We start from the raw sequence: 23,000 nt of genomic DNA, 5'->3' as shown, positions 1-23,000 counted from the left end.
GATTATAGGTGAGATTACTTATTTACACATGCCCAGTTGGAATTAGATAACCTTTTTGCTCAAGTATATTTATACATCCATACATCCATTTTCTATACCCACTGGTGTAGGGGGTGGGGGCTGAAGCCTATCCCAGCAGACCTTCGGGGAGAGGCAGGGTACACCCTGGAATAGTCGCCAGTCCATCACAGGGCCATACGGAGACAAATGAGACGAACAACCTTGCATGTTCACACTCACTCCTAAGGACAATTTAGAATCACCGATTAACCTGTTTTTGGACCGTGGGAGAAAGCTGGAGTACCCGGAGAGAACCCATGCATACACAGGGAGATCATGCAAACTCCACACAGAAAGGCTTCAGCTGGGATTCTAACCAGGAATGCTCTTGATGTGAGGTGACAGTGCTATGATGACAGTTTTTATGATATTTCAACTCAGATGGGTTTAGGTAACATTTTGTTGAAAGATCTGACACAGTTGAAACATACGAATAGAAGAAATCTGGAGGGATGAAATTCTATTTCATAGTAATGGTGTATCCTAGAGGCAAAATGTTGATGTTTCAGCTATTAATTATGGCTTTGTTGTGTTTTTTTAAAGCGGTTTAGAGGAATTTCCTAAAAGAATACCTCAATTCTATTATTAAATTATTCTTCATATACACTGGCACGAAAATGTTGAATTTGTAGTTAAAATATGATCAGACCATCATCAAAGTTACAAACATAATCTAATTTATCCAATAAAGTGGATTCACCCAATCTTTGTTTTGCTCTTATCCAGATGGAACCTTTCATTCAAACATTGAGAGTGTTGGTTTGAAACAGTATGTGAACACTTTGACTGACAAAATCAACTTTAGCTGACTGGAGTCTGAGTTGGCAAACTGAAATCCGATCAAAGAGTAATGATCGGTGGTTTGGGTTAGATTTCAGTTTATAAAAACATTTGTATTTTGCTCTTTACAAAAAAGCATCGGCTGATGTGAACCATGCATCTCAAATAAAACAGACCTCTGTAGACTCATGACTCTTAGTTTTCAAGATACTATTACAAAGCAATCTCAAAGAATTTAGGTTTTCATCTGTCCAAATTTAGCCCGGAGGTACTTTGACACTGCACAGTTCCACTTGGGTAAATGCTTTGTGGATTGATAAAACTGTGGTTGAACCGTTTGGGCAGAACAAACAGCACTTCATTTGGTGTATAAAATAATGTGCCGTGTGCCAACATGAAGATCATTCCAAAGATGAGGTGCAGTTGAATGAGTGACAGGATGTGGTGTTTTATGTCCTCTGGGCCTGAACAGCTTACTATCATTAATGGGAAAATGAAAATCATCTGGGCTCGGCTGTACAAATTGTTACACAAACTACCAAACTGTGTTCTTTCTACAAGTCTATTAAGAAATGAAACACTTGGAGGTTAGTTAAATAACAAATGCTGTTTTTTAAATCTTTCTTCCCGTTGTTTGCTTTTGTCTCCCTGCAAAAAGACCAAGCTCTGCTGGTGGCAGATCAGTTTGTGGTAACATTTGATGGACACTTGTATGAGCTGCCAGGTTCGTGTCCTCTGCTTCTCGCCCAGGATGTCAGCAGCAACCCCTCATTCACACTGATGCTCAGTAGAGACTCGCAGAGCTTCCTCCTGATACATATGAACAACAGCACCATCAACATACAGCGCAGTGGACAGGTAGGTGTTACTGCAGGTGTGAATTATGGGCGTTTTTTAAGGGGTTCCATCACAGCATTATAACAAGCTTGTACAAATTAAGTAGATATGTAAAGAAAGTTTGTGTCACAGGTGACGGCCGACTGCAACAACAGTGTCACACACACTTTTGACAGTGATAATGGACTGAGTGTCAGGAGAGAGTCAAACGTTGTACAGGTGTCCAATCAAAATGGAGAACTAGTGTCATATGATCTGTCGCTTGAGGTGTGCAGCTTCACTCTGGATGGATGGTTACATGGTAGGAAGAAACTGGTTTGACTTATAATTCCTTGCATGTGTGCACACATACCTCACAAACTTAAAGGGGAACTCCGGTATTTTGAAACCTAGACCTTATTTCTGGTATGAAATACGTTAATCTACTCACCGAGAGTTTGGTGAAAGTCGGCATCCTTCATAAGATATTTAGACAGCAGCGCGTTTCGATGACTTCATCCCAGTAGACAGGTGTGCAGAAAACCCTCTATAAGCCCCCTGATAGCTGCCAGTAACAACAACACAGCAGCTATTAGCTAACAGTGAATAGTACGCATTCATTCATTCGCTCGTCTTAAAGTAGTAGTGAAATAAAGACAGATAATACCTTATTTAGAGGCTGTATTGTCAATGCTCCCGTTCTCTCCCGTAATATGGATATACGTGGATCTCGAGTTATCTAAATATCTTCCGAAGGACGCCGACTTTCACCAAACTGTTCTCGGTGAGTAGATAAACGTATTTCATGCCATAAATAAGGTCTAGGTTTAAAAAAGGTCCCCTTTAATGCTCTGCCATATGTGTGTGCTTTTGTTTGCACAGGTGCGTCCACTGGTCTGTTGGGGACCAACGACAATGATGCAGGCAATGATTTTCCCTTGCCTGATGGATCTCAGGCCAAAACGTTGGAAGATTTTTTCTACAGCTGGCAGGTGGAAAAAAATTTGTGAATTAAATGAATACCTAAAACCATGTGTACACAGATGTTTTTGTTGATCTGAGGGTAGTCAATTTAAAGCTGCTTTATTTGTCTGTGTCTTTAGTTGAGACCAAAATGTAGCAAACCCCCAGATACAGCAGCGAAAGTTTCTAAAGCAGCCGTGAGCCCAGTGAGCTGCGTCTCTCTGTTCTCTTCCCCTGATTCGCCACTGAGTTTGTGTTTCAGGGTGGTAAGTACAAAAAACAGCTGGCATGCATCAGCAGTGTCTAAGATTAAGGGGCCACTAAAAAATGCATGACTGTCATCACTCCCTAGTGAAATAAATGTGATGAGGTGTGAGGAGACATTATGAAAACCCATCAGCCACAGAACATTTCATGCAACCATAACCTCTTCTCAGCTGAAATGGATCCCATGATCAAGAATAGAATGGAAAAAATACTTTATTCATCTCCCAGTGGGGGAAATTCAAATTACAGATTAGACTTCTGTAATGAGAATAGCTCATATTTTTTAAAAAAGAAAAAACACTCTGCACCTGCTACTAAAGACTGAAAAAAGAAAAACATTTTCATCCCTCAGATGTGCCAAAGAAAGAAAACAAAATCTTAATCTTTTCAGCTTCAAGTTTTAAGAAATCCTCTTTGAGTTGGGTGGAAAATTAAATGTTGAACCTGAGGAAAACTAAAAACAAGTTAATGTGAGCATCTGGCTCATTTTTTTAGACTGATATGAATGTTTACTACACTGCATCTGTGTGGCTAGGTGGATCCTGGTCAGTTCTTGTCGGTCTGTGAGCTGAGCTCTTCCAGAGCCCCCTGCAGATTAGCATCTGCTTTTGTTCATCTCTGTCAGCAGAACTACATACCACTGGAGATCCCAGTCCAATGCAGTGAGTTAGACCAATACACAATACATACATTATACTCTTGCCACATCCTTGAGCTGTCATGCTGTATTTAACTTCAATACAAAACATGTATTTAATAATTGTTTGACTACATGTTCCTTTTTCTTTTGTTTCAGTCAGAGTATGATGGAGGAACAAGCTGATGATGAGCCAGGATGACACCATGAGATAGCTGCTAAAATGGACAAATTTACATTTGTATACCACTGGCGGTGCTGCATTACTTTTGTACTCATATCTTATACTCCAATGTGTTGTTACATCTCATGTAATGTACCCTTAAATGTGACATATAATTCCTTTTTTTCAAGAACTGACTCATTTTCCTGTGGTTTTGATGAAATGTCTGTGAGTAGCTTTGGTCAAAATACCACAGGGATACAGTACCACACCCTTTTCTGCTCCATCTTCACAGCCCTGTTCAGACCAACCAGTTTAACTCTTCAACACTTAAAATCAATGGAACAGCTTTATGCTACCATGCAACCATAACTTTAGACATAAATAACACTCAATAAGCATCAAAACACATTTTACTGTTTGAGAGAGCATACAGACCCAAACAAATTAAGCGCTCATACTAGCACACCCAGTAAACACAGCTCACACTACCACTAAATAAACTGATAGAATATACTTGACTTGCCAATATTATTAGTGACTGCATTTCTCTCCAAGGTCATTCTGCCAGCGATATATGCACACTAAAGTAAATAAATCTAAAGAATCTGATGGCCAAATTATCTCTAAAATACTGAGATTTCCTTTGTCTGCAGTTTAACCACAGAGAGCTGACAGCGATCCCTCTTTGAGGCATAATCTCATCACAGGTCATACTTTAAACTGGCCCAGGTGGTAAAACAGTGTTAGGCACACATCAGCAGGTTTTTGCTAACCACTGCCAGAAAATTGCCCTCACAAATTGAGTCTATCCACTGGGCTATTATTCAGGTTCATGTCTGTGTTAACAATAGGTACTTCTCTATGCACCTGATACCAGATACCACAGCAGTTTGTGCACAAAGCTCACTTCATGGTTATAGCTGCACTGCATGCAAGAAGAAATGGGATAACTCTATTTAGAGCTCCAGCTCAAAGTGGATTTATGCTGCAAATGGGATCAGCTCACTAAATAACATTCTTCAGATGTAGGTGGCCTGGAACAAAATGACAGAGTGGTGGTTTCCAAGAAGTTTTTAAGTCCAAATATATGTTCTCAAGCACAAAAAATGTGTTTTTCCACAGTGTATACTTTAAAGTGAACAATAATCTAAATTTGAACATACTAACAATAGCTAGTAGTTTATTAATCATTACAAGGCTTTTTTGTATTGTCAATGAAGACACAGAGCAGCCACTCCACACAGCTATACTTAGGTCATAGAGAAATCAATATTTTTTCATATAATCAGACAAATAATACATTCACCGTGCCATCTATGTATCTTAAATACATGCTTTTCTCTTCACTGCTTGGTCAGTTTTTTCCCTGGAAGATGGGTATGTAGTTGTGTATCTTGGACTTCTGTCTCTGTGTGACACACTCGGCAATCCAGATGATGTTGCGAGTCTGCTGCTCTTTCAGTTTGAAGTAGGAGTAAAATACTCCAAAGTGGAACTGCTGCAGGAAGGCAAGTGTGTTCAGCTTCACCTGTGGAAAACAACAGTACTATAGCTTAGACAGCCAAAAGATTGTTTTGAATTAATCTAAGAAATAAAGAATCCATTCACTGGTTATTTTTTATATTTACAGTAAAAATGATCAAGCAGGCTGCCCAAGTTTTTTAAAATGAGTTTGAATGTGGAAAAGTTTGAATGTGCTGTTTTCTTCATATACTATTTTAAAAAAATCACCTGCAGACTCTATTCCTTCGACACCCCAATATTATTGACAAATAATAAAGGCATCTTACCTCTTTTTCAAGGAATCTGTCCTCAAGAGTCTTAAAATCTGAACCTGGCTCAGGGTCTTGAAATATCAATTTATAGTCCTGTGGGGAGGTTCAGGTAAAAGTTAACCATATGTAAAAATGACATTGTCTGCAATAACAACATAGCAGCAGCTCACATTAGAGTCCTCGGAGAGGAGATCAGACTCACCGGATAACAGTCGGCCACAGCTTTAACCTGTTCATGGTCCTCTGCTTTGGTCAGGAGTCGCAGTCCTTCGGGGAACAGTTTGCCACACGATGGATACAACACATTCCTCTCTGCACTGCTGAGATCTGTCCCGAAGGAGTTCACTGTGATGAGGAAGGCCCGCCTGTCTGCCTCAAACTGCAGCACACAGACATGCAGGCAAATCTTAAATAGTTTGCAAAACCTTCTGCAAGTTCGTTAAGTGGGAATTGCCAGAGTACCTCCAAGATTGGGCACATTGTATCTTTTGTAGCACCACCCAGTTTCTTGCAGAAAGTGTGGAAAGACTCTAAATATGCCTTTAAGGAAAAAAAAAAGAAAAGTTGATATACAAATAGAATATTGATGAAAAAAGACATGTGGGTTCAACCTCAGGCGAACAACAATGTATGACATTATTTATCTAACAACAACTCAGCCAAAATGCAGAAGCAGTGTGTGAAAGTGCACAACATGTTTCAGTAGCTTGCAGAACAATTTCAGCTACAATAAAGTTTTTCCTTTTTAATGACGTTATCAGTCCCTCACATAATTATGAAGAAATCTTGATTCACTTTTCTGCACCATTTTGCCTCAGTTCATTGGGGTTTGCAAAAAAAAAAAATGTATACACAGCTCTCTTTAGGTTCCACCAGAGCATTTAATTCAGGTTGAAGTCTGGACTGACTGCATCATTGATACACCTTGATTCTTTTCTTTTTCAGCCATTCTGTTGTAGATTTGCTGCTGTGTTTGCTATCATTGTCCTGTTGTATGATCCAGTTTTGGGAAACCTTTAGCTGTCAACAGATGGGCTGTATACAGAGGAGTTCATGGTGGATTCAATGACTGCAAAGTGTCCAGGTCCTGCAGTTGCAAAACAAGCCCAAATCATCAGTCCTCCACTACCGTGCTTGACAGTATGAGATGTTTGTGCAAGACCAGCAAACTGCCTAAACATCTACCTTTAAAGAGGTGCTTACACTTGCTCAGCAACATCTGTAGGCTACTTATCCTCCTAATTCCTTTATATGCACATAACTTTATATGCACATGTTGCATCTGCATTTTAGCTAGGTTTTCGTTCAATAATGATGTTGTAATATGTTGTGTTGTTCATGTGAGGCTGTACTTACCTCATTTAAAGCACTTGTCAGGAGGACAAGAATTTAAGTATGTTTTAGAATTATGCAAAAAGATTCACATGACTCTAAGCTTTCAGACACATTGTGAACTTTGTCTTCTTTGGGCATTTCAAACACGTTTGTCACTGTAAAACAGCCTACAGTACATCACCCCATAGTCACCTTATACAGCTTGTTTCTGAGGATCTCAACTTCCATGTCGTCCAAGTTGGTTTCAGTTATGGCATCCTGGAAAAACTGAGCTGCAATGCAAAAAAATCATAAAAACACACTTACGGGTTTTAAGCTTCATGTTGAATAATATAGTTTCATTTGGCTGACTCCCAGAATGAAAGGTAAGTCCTCTCAGGATAAGAAAACATAAAAGAAAAGAAAAACATGGTCAGTAAGTCACCACTTTGACTCTGAAGAGACCTGATCACACCAAATATTTCATGAAATGTTATTACCAAATCAACTTGATCCAATGAGAAATTTTACACATTTGCTCAGAGAAAAATTTGTTTACATGACACACATATTCCAATATGGAACTGCTGCAGACAGTCTGCAGTATGTGAGCTTGGCTGAATTTCTTCACAATTTGACAAAGTGTTTGTAATTCATAAAGCTGATAAAGCTCATTTGAATCAATTTGAAGTCACAACATTTATGCGGATATTATATACCTAAATTAACTTTGTGTTTTTTTCTCTTCATTGAAATAAGTGCATTTTATGTTAGTTAAACATGAATATCATGCCCTCAAGAACTGCCACGTCAAACACAAAATACGCATCTTACTTCCTCAGGGAATTTTACACAGCTTTCAATTTACCAATTTAACTTTTTCAGCAGATACAGATCACAAATTAGTAAAAGCTAACACCTAATGCAAAGGATAGATTTTTTTTTTAAAGAAAGAAAAAAAACAATGATTTCTACTTTTACTTTGACTTTTATCTCAAGGCAAAGAGTATAACCTAAACGTGTTCTGTTTTGTTTTTTGTTTTTCTTATCAACATCATTTGTAGATTTACGGCCTGCATTCCAAGCAAAGCTATACATTTTTCACCATTTGCCATTCATTCTTACGAAATTTAAAAGTGTTTCAGGTGTTATTTCATCCCATTTCTCCTGTAAACGCATGTGTGCCACAGTATGGGGTTGGCATATTTTTGTTAATAAATTTTCCACACATTCTCTTTTGGGGACATTTCACTACTGTGGATGGGCCAAACTAGTACCTGTACCCTCTCTTTTTCTCCTCAGCCATGGTTTTGTACTGTGTGCAGAACATGGTTTTGTGTTGTCTTGTTAAAAAATGCATGGAGGTCCCTTTTTTTTCTTGGCATCTCAGCACATTAGGCTCTAAAAAAATTTCTGCATTAATGCTGCCATCATAAGTGTAAATGAACTTTGCCAAGGACAACCAGATACAGCCCCCTATCATCACAGAGAATGGCTTTTGGATATGTTACTTTCAAGAGTCTGGATTTTTCCTGTCCTCTGTGGTCCAGAGCACACAGTATCCATTTCTCCCAAAAAGAGTCTTGAATACTGATTAATCTCACCACAATACAGGCTTCCATTGTGTGAAGGTTCATCCCAGATGCCTTCAAGTCAGTAAAAGTTGACACTGCCTTGGAACACAAGGCTTCTTTTTTTAAGCTTTACAGGGCATTTGTGAATGTAACTCTGTATTGTAGTGTTTGACAATGGTTTCCTACAGTAATCCCTTGTCCATCTGGTTGTATCAGTGATTATTGATTGATGGTTCTGGATGCAGTGCTGTCTAAGTCATCAAAAATCCCAGTTTTCCAGTGAAGGCTAGCACCTGTGTCCTTTGAGCACTAAAATTCCTCCAGATTGCTTGACACGTCTGATGTTATTAATGCACTAGAGAGAGAGAATTAAGACCATTTCCGCCAATCTTTTTCGAGCAACAGTCTTTTTAGTAATTTCAATGATTTTCTCTCACACATTTTTGCTCCTCAAATGTTCAGCCTTTCATGGATACCGCTCATTACTAGCCCTACAGTGCCCCATCCCACATGTTTTGGAATCTGTTGCAGGTCTGAAATGCAGGAATAGAATGCAATAATATATTAATCAAAGTAAATGTAGGAGTTACCTCATTCTTCTTTTTTTCTGACTTAAGGTTGTGATATCATAAATATAAAATTATAGATATTTTATAACACAGAACCGTATGCATGAAAATCACAGATGATACCTTTGTGTGAATCTTCAACAACATCAGCCTTTTATTTTCAGAGTTGTTTACTACTATTAAAAGATGTACTTCAATCACTACTGTTAGCTGGTGATGGTCTATCAACACTGAATTAATACAAAACTGAATCATGTTTGGGAGCAATTACCTAGCGGTGTGTCTACCAGAATGGCAGAATAGAGTTCATTTGGGGTTCGGGCGATGCTCACGGCTGCCATTTGATCAAAAGCTCCCAGTGGGTGACACCGTGGGAGCAGCTCTCCCACATCTCTGCGTTTCAGGGCCCCAGTGATCAACATCACCACATTGTCGATCATGTACCCGTAACTATGGCAACACAGAGGAGAGAGCAACGTGTTCATCTTTTTGTCTGCATTCCCCTTTAAGTGGGTTTTCACACAAATGTGACTTTTTTTCATATAACTGACTATGATGTAATAAAGTGGAGACCTTTGTGAGGTACAGAACAGATTTCTTCAATGTGAGGAGTTTAGTTTTCAGCTGCAAGTGAAAATCTTAGCAACACTCCAAAATAAACTGTTCAGAAGTACTGAACTCACTGCTTTCTTTATGAGCGACATAGGCAAAGTACTGAGTTGACAGAGGACTATTTTTACAAATTATGAATGCGAATGTCTGATTCTGCTCGACACTTCTGATAAAGCACATTAGGTGCTGTAGCATACATTATATAATCAAGGAAGGTGGAGAGTGGTGGTAGGGCATTGGAACGCAGGCAGCTGAACTCAGTCACGAGATTTTCCCTCAGCTTGCTGTCCATCAGAGTCACCGTCAGGTCGTCTTCAGACGAGGACAGCAGTTTGCTGTAGTCTGTGCTCTGAAGGTGCAGCTTCATGTCTGAGGCGAGGAGATGAAATAAGTTGGCTCTTATCACTCTACTGCTAAATCAAAAACCTGATGTAGTCACAATGGGCTGAATCATAAGCCTGACAACTTTTCTCTGACTTTCAACGGACTTGTTCAATAAATTTCACCAGACTAAATCAAGCACACACACACGCACACACACACACACGTGTCAGATTCAGAAACTTTAACATGTTGCTGGTCCTCACTGAGTTGCACTTTATGTCTCAGAAGGAAGGAAACAGAAGGAAATTCTGTGAAAAAAAACTTCATGCCTTGCTAAATGAGTTCCAGGTGAAGAAACTGGATAAATAAAGTGATGCCTGTCAGCTCTCCACTGCAGCTACTTCTAAGACACTCACACACACTTGCATTTAAGAACTTTAGTTAGAATTTAGCTACATGTATTATACTATACATTGACAAAGGAAAAAAACAAAAACAAAATTAAACTAAATTCTTACCCTCTAGCGTGTCACACTGGGCCAGGTTATGATAGTCAGTCTGAGTAAGAATCCCAGCATTCATTCCTCGAACTAGGCCTTCCAGATAACCATGATCCACATTAAAACTCAGCTCCTGACAACCTGCCATGATGCCAGATGGCTTATCAACTGCAGTTAGAGATTTTTATCCCTTTTTTTTATGTAACTTCTGCATTATTCCTTCTCTGACTAACACGCATGCTGCTGTTTTCCCTTCCTCATTCACACCAAGAAATTCCAAAGCTGCCCTAAAAGCAGACGCTGTTTTTGTTTCCGCTCTCTGACAGCACAGATTAATTAGTCACATTTTCTAGTCTACTCTACTTGTTTTGTCAAGAGGAAGAAAAAAATTACAAAGCAATGAACATGATGGCAAAGGAATGCAGCAACAACAACATTTAGATAAAAACGTCAACTTCGCTTCTCTGCTATCTTTCAATATTTTAGACATTCATGTTAATCTAATCTCTGCATGTCTTTCTTTGCATGAATCAGACAGCTGCAGAGAATCATGTTCTTTATGGAAGAAGCAGACAACGTTTACCATTTATCATGTTCCCTGCAGACAGATTTAAGTCTCATATGATAACTAAGAATTTGTCTTGTGCTCCTCCCTATATACCAGACATCAGGAACTTACATAACGAGATACAGAACATGTGTTCACTGTATGGATTAATAACGCAAGAAAACAGTACTGGATTGTTTTTGTTTTTTTTAAAAAAAAGGACAAATCATTTTCTGTGCGAAATGGTGCTGTTACAAGACACAAAATGTGCTGCTTTGTGCCGCCAGGCATCTTTCCATCTCTTAATTTTATATCATAGCAGAAACAGGAGCTATATAGACAGTAGAGTACAGATTTGCAGGGTAGAATTCACCTTCTATGAAATGGCTTTATTTGGATTTCACACAGACTTACATTATGTCTATGCAAATCTCTAAGGGATATATACACAATCCTTTAAAAGTTAGATTTACTATCTTTCGACTCTTAGCTATAATTGATTTTTATTTTCCCGCAGGAATTGTTTTTCAATATAACTTCTTTCCTTGTGAGCCAAAATTCTCTAAATAAAGATGATTTACTTCCATACTTAAAAAAATAAAAGTAACTTGTCATGTCATGTTGAAGCACTTTTAGCATGTCGTCCTGAAATAAATGCAATGAAATTATAGGTTTACAACATATCTATTAGTTAACAAAAATATAAAATAACTTCATCCACATCCAGATTTAGTTTGCAGTGGATCTGAAAAAAATTTAAGAAAGAAACAAAGGAAGAAATAAACAAACAAACAAACAAAAAAATTTAATTTGAACAACAAATCTAGTTATTTGGGTCCCCACATGAGTTACATGGTAGAAGAGCAGAAATTATGAGAAAATGTGGGGGACAACATGTGATTTTCTACAAAGGTAAAAAAAAAAAAAAAGTCACACTCTTTTGGTTCATCCGTGTTGGATTCAAATATTTTCTTTTTCTTTCTTTACATGGTTTTACTCTTTAGTTCATATCCACTTCACTTCACTGAGATGAACCTGGAAAACACACAGGCCAGAGGGATGTGTGCATTAGTGTGCATTTTCTACACTACGGCTTAAAGAAAAGAAAAAAACTAAGCAAAAATCTTGCCATTAATCACTGCCTGTTGAGGAGAGTGGTCCAGCAGTATGCATCTGTAAGTATTGGTGGAAATGAGTGAATTTTAAAAGAATTAAAAGAAAAGAACTCTCCTCATAAATAAGCATCCAACATTTAAAAGAAACTAGCTTAGAAATTGGTTAAAATACAGTGAGTTATGACGATTTTCACAACAGACAGACACAAATACACATGTGGGAAATCGACTGCTGTCTATCAACCACATGGTAAGCAAACAAAACACAGGTTGCAATACAAATGTACCATATTTTTAATCTACTGATGGAAGTAAAGTAACTATTCGTTGTCTTACACTGACCTTTGAAATTTGCTACTCAAGCACCTCTGCAAACAGGGAGAGTTTTGATCTAATTAAATATTTTGTGACATTTCAGCCAGTTCCTTTCTTCTGAGCCAGTCATGCTATCTCTCCCATTTCTGTTTATCAAAAATAATCAAAGAAAATATTACATTTCCAAGGTACATTGAATGCAACATTAAAGCCTGTCAGGCCAAAACATTGTTAGTTAGGAGGAAAATCTTTGCACTTTCTATACATACTGTTTACATATGGTTCTATAGATAACTGTGTTACTCCCAGAAAAGCTTCAGGTCCTTCAACAAGTCTGTTGAATTAAAATTTTTAAATGCCTTTACTTTATTTTTCTAAAATCCCTCTTTTGTTGAAGCAAGTCTGAGGGATTTTTTTGTTGATCAACCATCTATCACCTTTTGTACACAAGCTATCTGACTGAGGAGTTCAAAAACTTTGACAGAGAGCTCTCCTCAGTTTGTGCCGTGATACACTGTCACAATGTCTCTGTGAAACACAGTCTTTAAAATAAAACTGACATATCTTTGTCACCCACAAATACATAATAATGAATACATTATTAATGGATGAATCAGTAAATTATGATGAAGCTTAATATTTTTGTTTAATTTTCTTAAAAGAGTTCTTTTGATCTACTTTCAGAACATGTACGAAAATTTGATGATGTTTAGCAGAAATATAGAAACTCTTTCAAGCCCGGCTGTATGTGAGTACCTCTGGATTTATACTTTTTGTGTATAACATTTTGTGTGTATTTGTACATAAGATATGTGTTTGTCTGTGTTCCATCTATGTCCTCTTCAAACACAGGGGGTTCATCCTCCAGCAATGACAGATGGTGTTGAAGAGCCGACAGCGGCAGGAAGCACAGGGGTCACAGCACGGCACATGTGAGGAGCAATTTTCCATCAGGCGGCTGCAACGGCGCGCAGGGGTCATAATGTTTGATTTGTGTTTCTGAGATAGCACAAATGGTGACAGAATTAATCAAAAATGTCTTACTGAAAGGAAAGTAAAATAATGGGAAAAGTTGCTTGAATATCCTAAAACTCCTGTGGCATGTAATAGCATATTTAAACACAGAGCACGACTTTAAAGATGTACATAATTTCAATAGAAGCAGCCGAACTTTAAATTCAGAGGAATGCAAAAACAAACATGCGTAATGAGTTTTTTTCATCACAATAGCAAGCTTAAGAGGTACGTTTAAAACCTTCACCAGATATGCAAAATTAGATTTCCAAAAGTCTTTAAAGTTGTTTTTTTATATTTTACAAATATAAGATGATGGAGATGTGTTTACCGATTGACAAATATAAAACAAGTTTAAATAAATTGCACAAAAGGAAAAAAAAACAAAACTAAATTCACTTTAACCAAACCGAACTACTGCATACACGACAAAAAAATCTAATATCTTCCCGCTTTGGTCTAAGCTCGTTCAGGTATGTCCTGATTTATTGAATCTGCTGTGGCTTCACATGACTAAGATATCTAAAAGTAAATCAGTGAAAACTTACAAGAATGTGACTTTGCTGCTGTGGAGAAATCTTTTGCCTTGCAAACAGCCGTCTGGTATTAGCTTGGCTCCAAACTAGGATAAAAAATATAAGAACAGAAATGATTTCTTTGTCAATGAATGCATTTGATAAACTTTTTTTTTTCTTTATCTCCTTAGTACCAACAGAGGCCAATTCAGTACCTACAGGCAAAAGAATCAAATTCATGGTAAAAATTTTAATACAATTAGGAAGCTCTTGTGGATCTGCCCTAAGGGTCCTCTTCCTGTCGGATGTGCCAGGAATACCTCCACAGGTAGGTGGTCAGGAGGCACCAAGCTCAGATGTCCACACTACTTCAGTAAGCTGATTTCAACATGAAGGGGTTTTAGTTATATTCTTAGCTTCGTTTGGATGTGTGAGACAACAATTCTCAGCTAACTGTCATCTTGCTGGGCCAAAGAAGACCATAATTCAACATTCAAATACCCATCTAAATCAAAAACAAATAAACCCGACTTGAAGTACAGAAACTGAGGAGAGAGTGTTCGCCCAGAAGACTAGACTGAAATTCATCAGCACTCAGAAATGATTTGCAACAAAATTGGTTCAACACCAACAAGCAGGGCAGTGAGATATCAGAGCATTGTCAGATAATTAGTGGTTGAAAACTGAGAACAAGCTGACCCATTTAGAGAAACTCTGTTTTGGAGCTTGAATTTCTACGTTTCCTCTGAACAAGCCAAGAAAGCTTCATTGACTTGACGATTTGGGCATCTTTCCAAGCAGAGGCCCTCACAGAGAACAATCATTCAGTTACAAGGCAGGCTGACCTTTATGAAGCCTCCTCAGAGTAAGAACAATTGGACAATGTGTGCCTTCTGGCTACATGACAAAAATAATTGCTGATGTCTTGGTTTGTCCATAATTATGTAACTTGTGTAAAGTTTTCAGCACCATGAACTCTTATTTTGGAACTAGTTCTTCGGTAGGCCAAACATGCAGTGCTGGACCAGTATCCAAGCCTTGATGGTGTCATATTATTTTTATTTTGGGACATGGCAGCCAAAATTGTGTGGCGTTCCAAAAGAAATCAAACTAATGGCCGGAAAATTATTTTTGTTTATCAACATCAGACAAATAATTTGGCACCTTCAACACGCTTGTCTTTAAAACTTTGACATTTAACATGTGGACAGTCAACAAATTCCTGATGGCTTCTGCACCCTCTCTTCTAATCCTGCCAAACTGCTGTTAATATTTCACTGAATATTATAAACTTATCACTTACTTTACAGTAAATGCCTTCATATGACTTGGGATTTAAACAAGTTTCACCTCCTGCTTCTCCTGACGTCCTCACTCACATTTTGATCCCTTTTGTGATTGATTACTTTTATCTAAAAACAAAAAAAAAACACTTCACCAAAAAAGTGAAGTGCCAACATTTGCCAACATTTGTTCTCTTCTCTTCTAAATAAAGTGATATGGGGATCTGTGCAGACAAAATAGCCAAATAAATAAATACTATTAAATAGAACTACGAGTCAAATGAAATGAAACTATAGACCACAATTTGCTGCCTAAATGTTGTTTTGACTGACAAAATGTCTTCCAGCGTCCTGTATCTGACTGAAATCCTGATCAAATGTGTGAAACTGAGCAAAGCCTGGTAGAGCACGTACATGTTTGTCCTCAGTAAAACCATACACACTACATCAAAAAAGCCTTTTTGGATACCTAAAATTGCTCAATAATTTCGGCAAAGTGTAGCATAAAACTCAGAGCTGTAGCCTACAACAGGCACAAAGCTGCCAGCATTGTCTGATAAGCTCTGTTGATGTAAGAATATATATGCCATAATTAGAAATAACTGTTTAATATTTTTGACAATACCATTTGTTTATCAATCAGGTGACATAAACAAATCTCTCTGTAACAAATTATGTGTGTATAATAACTGTTAAGTAAAAGCTACATTTATTTTCCTTTCGTTTTAAATGATTTTTTCTTATGGCTGTGAATCAAAATAAAAAATAAAATGTGATGAAATCAAATCAAATCAAATCTTCATTAGAGAGCGGCATGCAGGATTAGTCCGGTTTGTTCTTTATATGATAGCTGCAGGGTTTTCAGATGATGTTTCCTTTGTCTATAAAATAACAGCACTGAAAAATAGTCCATTACATAAAAACAGCTTTCATAAACTAGTCGTTCCAAACGACTGCATCCTTACGTGCGACATTCTCAGTCTTCCTTGCATCTTTCTTCGTGTCCTCTGCCCAGGAGAGCGGAAAGGAGAGCAGGAGGAGACACAACAAGTGTCCGCCGGTGATCTTCCCCATGATGATGATGATGGTGATGAAACCTGCTGATAACAAAAACGTGAGGGGGTCACGTTTGTGAAATAAATCCGGGAGCGTCAGTTGCTGATCGAAGAGGGGGAGGGGAGACCTTCTTTTCTAGTAAATCCTCACTTTAAGCGTCAGCTCGCTGTGTGGGGGTGATGGAGCTGAGTAGCTACAACTGAAGACGTTGGTGATGAACGACCGATAACGAAACGCGCCGCCCCCATGTGACGGGCTCGAGACACGACAGTAGGTGATGCTTTGGAACTTTTTTTTTTTTTTACTAAATTGTAGATTTAGTCAAGACAAGCGGTAGATTTAATGGTTTGGGAGCGCCGAGAATTAGACCAATCCTCCCACCAACCTTCTCTCACCTTTTTACCAAAAGGGAAATCATGGAGGTCACTTGTTGTGTGAACTTCATATGAACCTCTTGTTTTTGTAGCCATCTGCTTATTTTTGACATGAGATGTTTACTGGCTCAGAAAGGATGATAATTATTATTTTTTGTTGATTTATTGATGAAATCCATATCTTTTGCATAATAGATTTATTAAACATATAATTTCATTCTAGTGTGCAAAGACGCTAACACATTTTAAAAGTTTGTTATCATAGGTTTGAGTCAACAGTGTTGCACTGCACTGCAGTTGCTACGGTTACCTCCATATTACCAGCCTTAGTTTTGTTTTGGCCTTTTTTATGGTTAACTTACTGTTGAAGACACTGCAGGGTCTGAAGAAAAGGCTCTCATGAAATATACAACATAAAATGTTTGTGTCTTGAAGGCAGAAAAAGGACCCACAGGGGGAATGTGATGGATTTCCTGTCTGTCAGGTCTGTTTTCATTCCCGTGGAAGGCATTTGAGATGTCCCGAATGGAAAAGCCTTACTTACCTTAAATACAGTGATAGCTCACTCGCTTGCACATTTGAATGAAAGTAAACGGATATCAAAATCCATGCTTTTTCTACAATTTGACAATTTTACTTGTGTTGTGAGGGGGCATTTTTTAAACAGTTAAAACAGGGCTCTTGACTGCACCCTTAAATAAGGCAAAACATTTATAATCTACACTTTAGACGCATGCATAGTAAAGGTGCTTTGGTATGTTTTTTATGTTTTCTGGTTTATCTGTCGTGTGAAAATGATGTATTATGACCTTAAACATCATCCAAAGCTACAACAAAAAAAAAGAAAAAGTGGTGTATAAAAACTTAGATATACCACTATTTCTGTGAAGAAAGGAAATACTTTTATCCAGAAGCTACGAACTCTCGTAGCTCACCTTCTTTACACCCTTTCCAACCACAGGTTACAGTGAGTGAAGGGCAGGAATTCAATTTATGGTAGAATTCTCTTGGCAGTGCACGCCCACCGAAGCTAGGGTGTGCATGTTATCCACCGCAAGCATTTCAAAGGGTTATTGTGCAAGTTATTGTGCCCGCAAGGAACGAGTGATCCGCTTGTACTTTTTGCTTCAGAGATGTCTCCAAGAAAATTGGATTTGGTTATTACAACAAGATGGCCCTCTTCAGCTCTCCCAAACACCCAGTGATCTTGGATGAGTGGCTGTAGTTTGTTCTTCTGGCCAGCAACACAGTCAGGAAAAGGTTTGGATTTGTTTGATACTCTGTATGGACAACAGTTTTATGAACAAAACCTAGTATGATGCTGGGAGACTGAAGTCAAAAGTCAAGGCTGTTCAAACACTAAAAGGACACAAGTCTGAACAGTACTTTGTGTTAATGAATTTATACATGTAAGTAAGCCGTTTTTAACATGTTTTAGTCACTTTAGAATAAAATAATTTTTAATGCCGAACTTCTTATATTTCGTAAATTTCAGTAAAATTGCATGACTGTGTCCATCTTGTAGGAAATTGCTCCAAACCTAACCCATACCTCCAGCCGTCTATGATTTCAGTGGTAGCAGCTGCACGGAAAAGGTCAATCATGTAAAACGATTACGTTGGAAAAAGTATTCGCCTAATCATTTGATTATACAATGATGTTTTTGTTTGACAATCTCCTAATATCCAATGTTTGGTTTTTAGGACTGGCTCGAGGTACCTGGTTTTAGCCTGTCACTGTTTATTTTATCCAATTATTTTATTGGTTTTATTTATTGAATAGATCATATATGACATGTATACATATGTCCAAAATTTACTGGCAAAATGTCAACTAATCTGCTAACTATTGAACAATGGGTTGATGACGTGCATAGGTGTTTGGAGGTTTTTTGGAGGTGCTATTTTTTAACAGCTGTTATTTATCAAATACCATTTAGATGGTGGCGCAAAAGCTGAGGTTGATTAGACACCTAATAAAATTTTTGCTATTTTGACTGAGAACTATAGCTGCACACAGTCATATGTAGCCACGCAATTACAGTTGTTCCAACGTACTTAACGTGAAGGCGAGACCCTCTGTGATTACTCTCATGTTCTTAAATCATGAATAGACATAGCAGTGCATGAAACTGCAGGCGGCATTCCAAACCATGATTTAATCTTGCATGATCAATTTATTGAACACCTTTTAGATGATACATTGTGCAAAGTATTAAAACAGTGTGTACTCAAAACTCCACATATCTCCTTTATTGACCTACGTGCGGTTGCCATTAGTTGGACAGAAACCACAAAGTCAACATGGGGGGTGTCATTGTCCCCTGTCTCCTGGACACTGGTTCCATGGTCACAACTATTAGGGAGAGCTTCTTTACAAAATACTTCAAACCACATGGTATACTAGTCCACATGGACTACTAAAGAAGTGTCATTGGTTGGACTTAAGGCTGCTAATGGGCTCAAAATCCCTTATAAAGATTACATGGAACTTCCAGTTAATGTTTTGGGTAAGACCCTGACAAAAATGGGTGTCCTGGTTGTCAAAGATCCTCCAAATGAGCCCACAGAAGAGCAAGCAGCAGTGCCTGGCCCCCTGGGCATGAATATTATTCATCGCTGCTATTAGGAATGTGAAATCGGCCCTGTCTTCAGATCATTCAATCGTGGCCACTGTTGATCGCCAACAGACGAGCCGATCGAAAATCACTCCATCCCTATTACAGCCTATTATTTATTTAGAAATATAGGTTTTGCTCCACATCTGCACAGACAGATGTGTATGTGGCTCAAAATTTTATTATGGTTTGCTTATTTATGTGAGGAGCATTTCATTTACGCACGCCGATCCCACGATTTAATAAAGTTATTGTTGTTGAAATATATACGTGAATTATTTCTTTTGTGACTAAAAAGAAAGATAATATAGCACGCCACTTGTGGAGCAGAGAAAAGTTTTTTGTAAGCAAGCAAGAAGATGAAGAACAGAGGAGACAAAGACCTGTGGCGCGCACCTCTAAAAAAAAGTGAGAAAGAAAAAAAGATGCAATGTGGGTGTAGTTAAGAGTTTAATATTCGCTCCTCAGTTGCACAGCTCAAAGGGCTCTGTATGCAGAGATGTAGCTACATGAGAAACATTTTTAAGTACACAGTAAAGCGCAGGAGTTTTTTCTTTAATATCTTATGGCATTAAATTAATTCAAGATCGCCTAAAAGATCGCCATTTGAAAATAAGATCACGATCCTCCCTTCGATCGCCGATAGACGATCCGATCGAAAATCACTCCATCCCTAGCTGCTATAGTTTTCTTTTTGAACAGTTTGGTTCCAACCTTTTCGAATCACCTGTTATTCAAGCCGCTGAGAAGGGGTGGAGACAAACACTTGTGTAATGTCAACACATTGAAGCTCTGAACACACAAGGGTACTTGGGTAAAGCCAAGGTCCATGGTCAAGCAGTCCCAGCTGGCTCTCTGAAATGGATCCACACAATCTGCCATTTTGCTGTCTGTCTTACTCTCCCATCGGTGTTGCTTGAACCCTTGGCGGGAAGCCAATTGCCGCAGGCCTCCTAATTTCTTCTGCTCTTCTCGCTGTCCATCAAGGGAGCGTGGAAATCCCAGTCTTTAATGTTGCCTCTGAAGACATCTGGCTGCAGCCTCTTACACAACTTGGTGAACTACATGTTGTGGATCCCTTACAGTCTGGAAATGCTGTTGTGTTGGAGGAGGGAGAATACCAAGCCATAGTGGCTGTAATCCACCAGGTGGCAGTGAACAATGCTCCTTCTCTTGACCTTCCCAGTCTTTTCTGGTCCAACCTATCTTCAGAACAAATCCAACGACTGAGCTGCTGAGGAGACACAGTGCTGTGTTTAGCCAAAGAGATGGAGATTTGGGCTGCACAAGGTTGGTGGAGCATGAAATCCATCTGCAGGATGATGCTCCTGTAAGACAACGTTATCGACGCCTCCCACCATCACAATATGAGCAGGTAAAGGCCCATATACAGGAGTTGGTGGACAAAGGGGTTGTGAGACCAAGTTCAAGATCATTCTCTTCACCCATACCTTAACTTGGATGATATAATTATTTTTTCATCCTCCTTTGAGCAACACCTCCAACGTCTTGACCTTGTTTTGTCTCACTTCAAAGCACATAATCTACAGCTGAAGCTGCAAAAGTGCCACTCTTTCCAACCTGAGGTCAAATATTTGGGCTATGTTATTTCGGCTGCTGGAGTAGCCACTGATCCCTCCAAAATAAGTGCTGTTGCTGAATGGCCCAGGCCCATTACCTGTACGGAGTTGCAGTTGTTCATTTAAGGGCTTGAGTTCCTACCCCTTAAATGAGCTGTAACTCAAAAGTTCTCCGAATATTTGCTGAGGAACCGATTTTTTTTTGTCTTCACCAGTTGCATCTCTTCAATAATCCACTCAGTTACCTGCAAATGGCTAATCTCAGTGCTGTGGAGCAGCGCTGGGCTTCAGAACTAGCTATGTTCAATTTTGAGATCAAATATCGCCCAGGACCTGCTAATAGAAATGCAGATGCAATGTCACATCGACTACAGCTGCTAAGCATTTCCTTTGTTGCTCCTGGCCTAATGGTCCCTGAAGAAGTAAAAAAAATGGAAGGACGGTCCCATCCGGTTACTTCTTCCAGTCACACTGTTTTAGCTTTTCCAGTCCGCCCTGCAGCTGATCTAACAACACTTCAAGCGGTGGATCCGATCATTGGTACATTCCTAAATTATTGGAAAAGACAGAGACCCCCCTCTAAGCGACAACTCATAACAGTGTGTAAAGAGCTGAAAAAACTCTCACAACAATGGACTAGAATAAAATCAAAGGATGGTGTCTTATACATGTATAAGACACATGTGCAGCCTCTCTGCGAACAACAAATGTTGCCAAAGTGTTTGCAAGCAGAAAAAGTCTTCATGACGACCATGGCCACCAGGGCATTGACCGCACCACTAGTATGGTGAGGCAGAGGTGTTATTGGCCGTTCATAAGATGTGATATTGAGCAGTATTGCCAACAATGCCATCGCTGTACTCTGGTCAAAGTTACTCAACCCGAGGTCCATACTTTTAAGGGAAGTCTTGTGGCCTCAAAGCCACCAGAAGTGGTAGCCATAGACTTTAATCTTCTGGATAAGGTCTCTGATAGTAGAGAGAATGTTCTGGTTGTTACTTTTCTGACAGTTTGCTGACATGTCTTATCATCTGTTTGTAGACGACATCCAATTATCTTGTTATTGTAAGACATCTGAGATGCATAAATTGAGCTCCCTGACCAACTGTTTATCACAAATAAAACAATGGTTGAGTGATAACGTCTTCATTTAAACTCAAACAAAACTGAGACCCTCATCATTGCCCCAGATAGTGCTATTCCTGGCATCAAACAGCACTTAGGCAGCCTCAGCCAGACATCCAAAACTAGAAAGTTAAATTTTGGAGTCATTTTTGACAAAGCCATGTCTCTAGAACATCACACAAAACAGTTACTAAAGGCCTGCTTTTTCCAGCTGCGTAACATTACTAAACTAAGAAGTATCATCTCTAAAAATAATCTTGAGATGTTGATACATGCATTTATTTCATCACGTCAAGACTACTGTAACAGCCTGTTCACCTGTCTAAGTAAGGATTTGACTTGTTTATAGCTTGTATAAACATCTGCTGCGAGGATCCTGACACGCATTGACAGAAGAACCCACGTTACCTCCGTCTTAAAATCTCTTCACTTGCTTCCTGTATTTTACCGCATGAACTATAAAATTTTGTTTTTGACATTCAGAGCATTGCATGGACAAGCTCCTCCTTACATCTGTGATCTGATCTAGCCTTACACTTCAGCTCGTAGCTTGAGGTCCTCAGATCAACATCTATTGATGGTCCCTCAGATCTTTCCAAGCTGTTACACAAGAATGTGGAATGAATTACCACTTATCTTGTGATCCTTTGACTCTGTCAATGCTTATAAAAAACAACTTAAGACATTCTTTTTTAAACAACAACATTCTAACCCACAGGCTGCTAGAACTGATATTTACTGCATGCTGCTGGAATGCATTTTTAAATGTCCATTTTGTATTCACTGATTCCCTTCCTGTGAAGCACTTTGTGACTGTTGTCTGAGAAAGGTGCTATATAAATAAATTTTACTTACTTACTTTTCTAAATTTGCCCAAGCCTATGCCACTCGTGACCAATGGGCCAGTACAGTAGCTAAAATCTTCACTGAAAACTGGTTCTACATATATGGAGTACCTAAAAGGATCCATATACATACTAAGGAAAGAACTTTGAAAGTGACTTACTAAAACGTGTATGCAGTATGTATGGAATTGAAAAAAGTAGATTGACTTTATCACCCCGAGGGCAATGGGCAGTGTAAAAGATTTAATTGGACCATG

At 38.7% G+C, this 23,000-nt stretch overlaps 3 protein-coding genes across 3 annotated transcripts in view; 1 reads left to right on the top strand and 2 right to left on the bottom strand.

Moving 5' to 3' along the window:
• Nucleotides 1-3,770, top strand: part of LOC140268232 (uncharacterized) — a 42,284-nt gene extending 38,514 nt beyond the window's left edge. The window contains exons 69-74 of the mRNA XM_072362998.1: nucleotides 1,499-1,698; nucleotides 1,810-1,978; nucleotides 2,539-2,648; nucleotides 2,760-2,885; nucleotides 3,422-3,548; nucleotides 3,683-3,770. Coding sequence (XP_072219099.1) covers nucleotides 1,499-1,698; nucleotides 1,810-1,978; nucleotides 2,539-2,648; nucleotides 2,760-2,885; nucleotides 3,422-3,548; nucleotides 3,683-3,693 — 743 coding nt within the window. The 3' untranslated portion in view covers nucleotides 3,694-3,770. The remainder of the gene's footprint in view (nucleotides 1-1,498; nucleotides 1,699-1,809; nucleotides 1,979-2,538; nucleotides 2,649-2,759; nucleotides 2,886-3,421; nucleotides 3,549-3,682) is intronic.
• Nucleotides 3,771-4,745: 975 nt separating this feature from the next.
• LOC140269168 (V-type proton ATPase subunit d 1-like) lies at nucleotides 4,746-10,704 on the bottom strand. The gene is made up of 8 exons (XM_072364193.1): nucleotides 10,376-10,704; nucleotides 9,731-9,902; nucleotides 9,193-9,371; nucleotides 6,992-7,071; nucleotides 5,927-6,004; nucleotides 5,667-5,843; nucleotides 5,480-5,557; nucleotides 4,746-5,217 (listed from the first exon to the last, which is right to left on the bottom strand). The coding sequence occupies exons 1-8, from the start codon at nucleotides 10,503-10,505 to the stop codon at nucleotides 5,044-5,046; spliced, it is 1,068 nt and encodes a 355-aa protein (XP_072220294.1). The 5' UTR covers nucleotides 10,506-10,704; the 3' UTR covers nucleotides 4,746-5,043.
• Nucleotides 10,705-11,002: 298 nt separating this feature from the next.
• asip2b (agouti signaling protein, nonagouti homolog (mouse) 2b) lies at nucleotides 11,003-16,410 on the bottom strand. Its single transcript, XM_072363797.1, has 3 exons — nucleotides 16,112-16,410; nucleotides 13,897-13,970; nucleotides 11,003-13,333 (listed from the first exon to the last, which is right to left on the bottom strand). The coding sequence occupies exons 1-3, from the start codon at nucleotides 16,218-16,220 to the stop codon at nucleotides 13,166-13,168; spliced, it is 351 nt and encodes a 116-aa protein (XP_072219898.1). The 5' UTR covers nucleotides 16,221-16,410; the 3' UTR covers nucleotides 11,003-13,165.
• Between the last annotated feature and the right edge of the window lie 6,590 nt (nucleotides 16,411-23,000).

The sequence above is a fragment of the Leuresthes tenuis genome, unplaced genomic scaffold (assembly GCF_036924035.1).
Source record: "Leuresthes tenuis unplaced genomic scaffold, fLeuTen1.0.hap1 SCAF_14, whole genome shotgun sequence".
Classification (NCBI taxonomy): Eukaryota; Metazoa; Chordata; class Actinopteri; order Atheriniformes; family Atherinopsidae; genus Leuresthes; species Leuresthes tenuis.
Note: the sequence above shows the minus strand (reverse complement) of the source record. Positions and strands in the feature narration are given on the sequence as shown.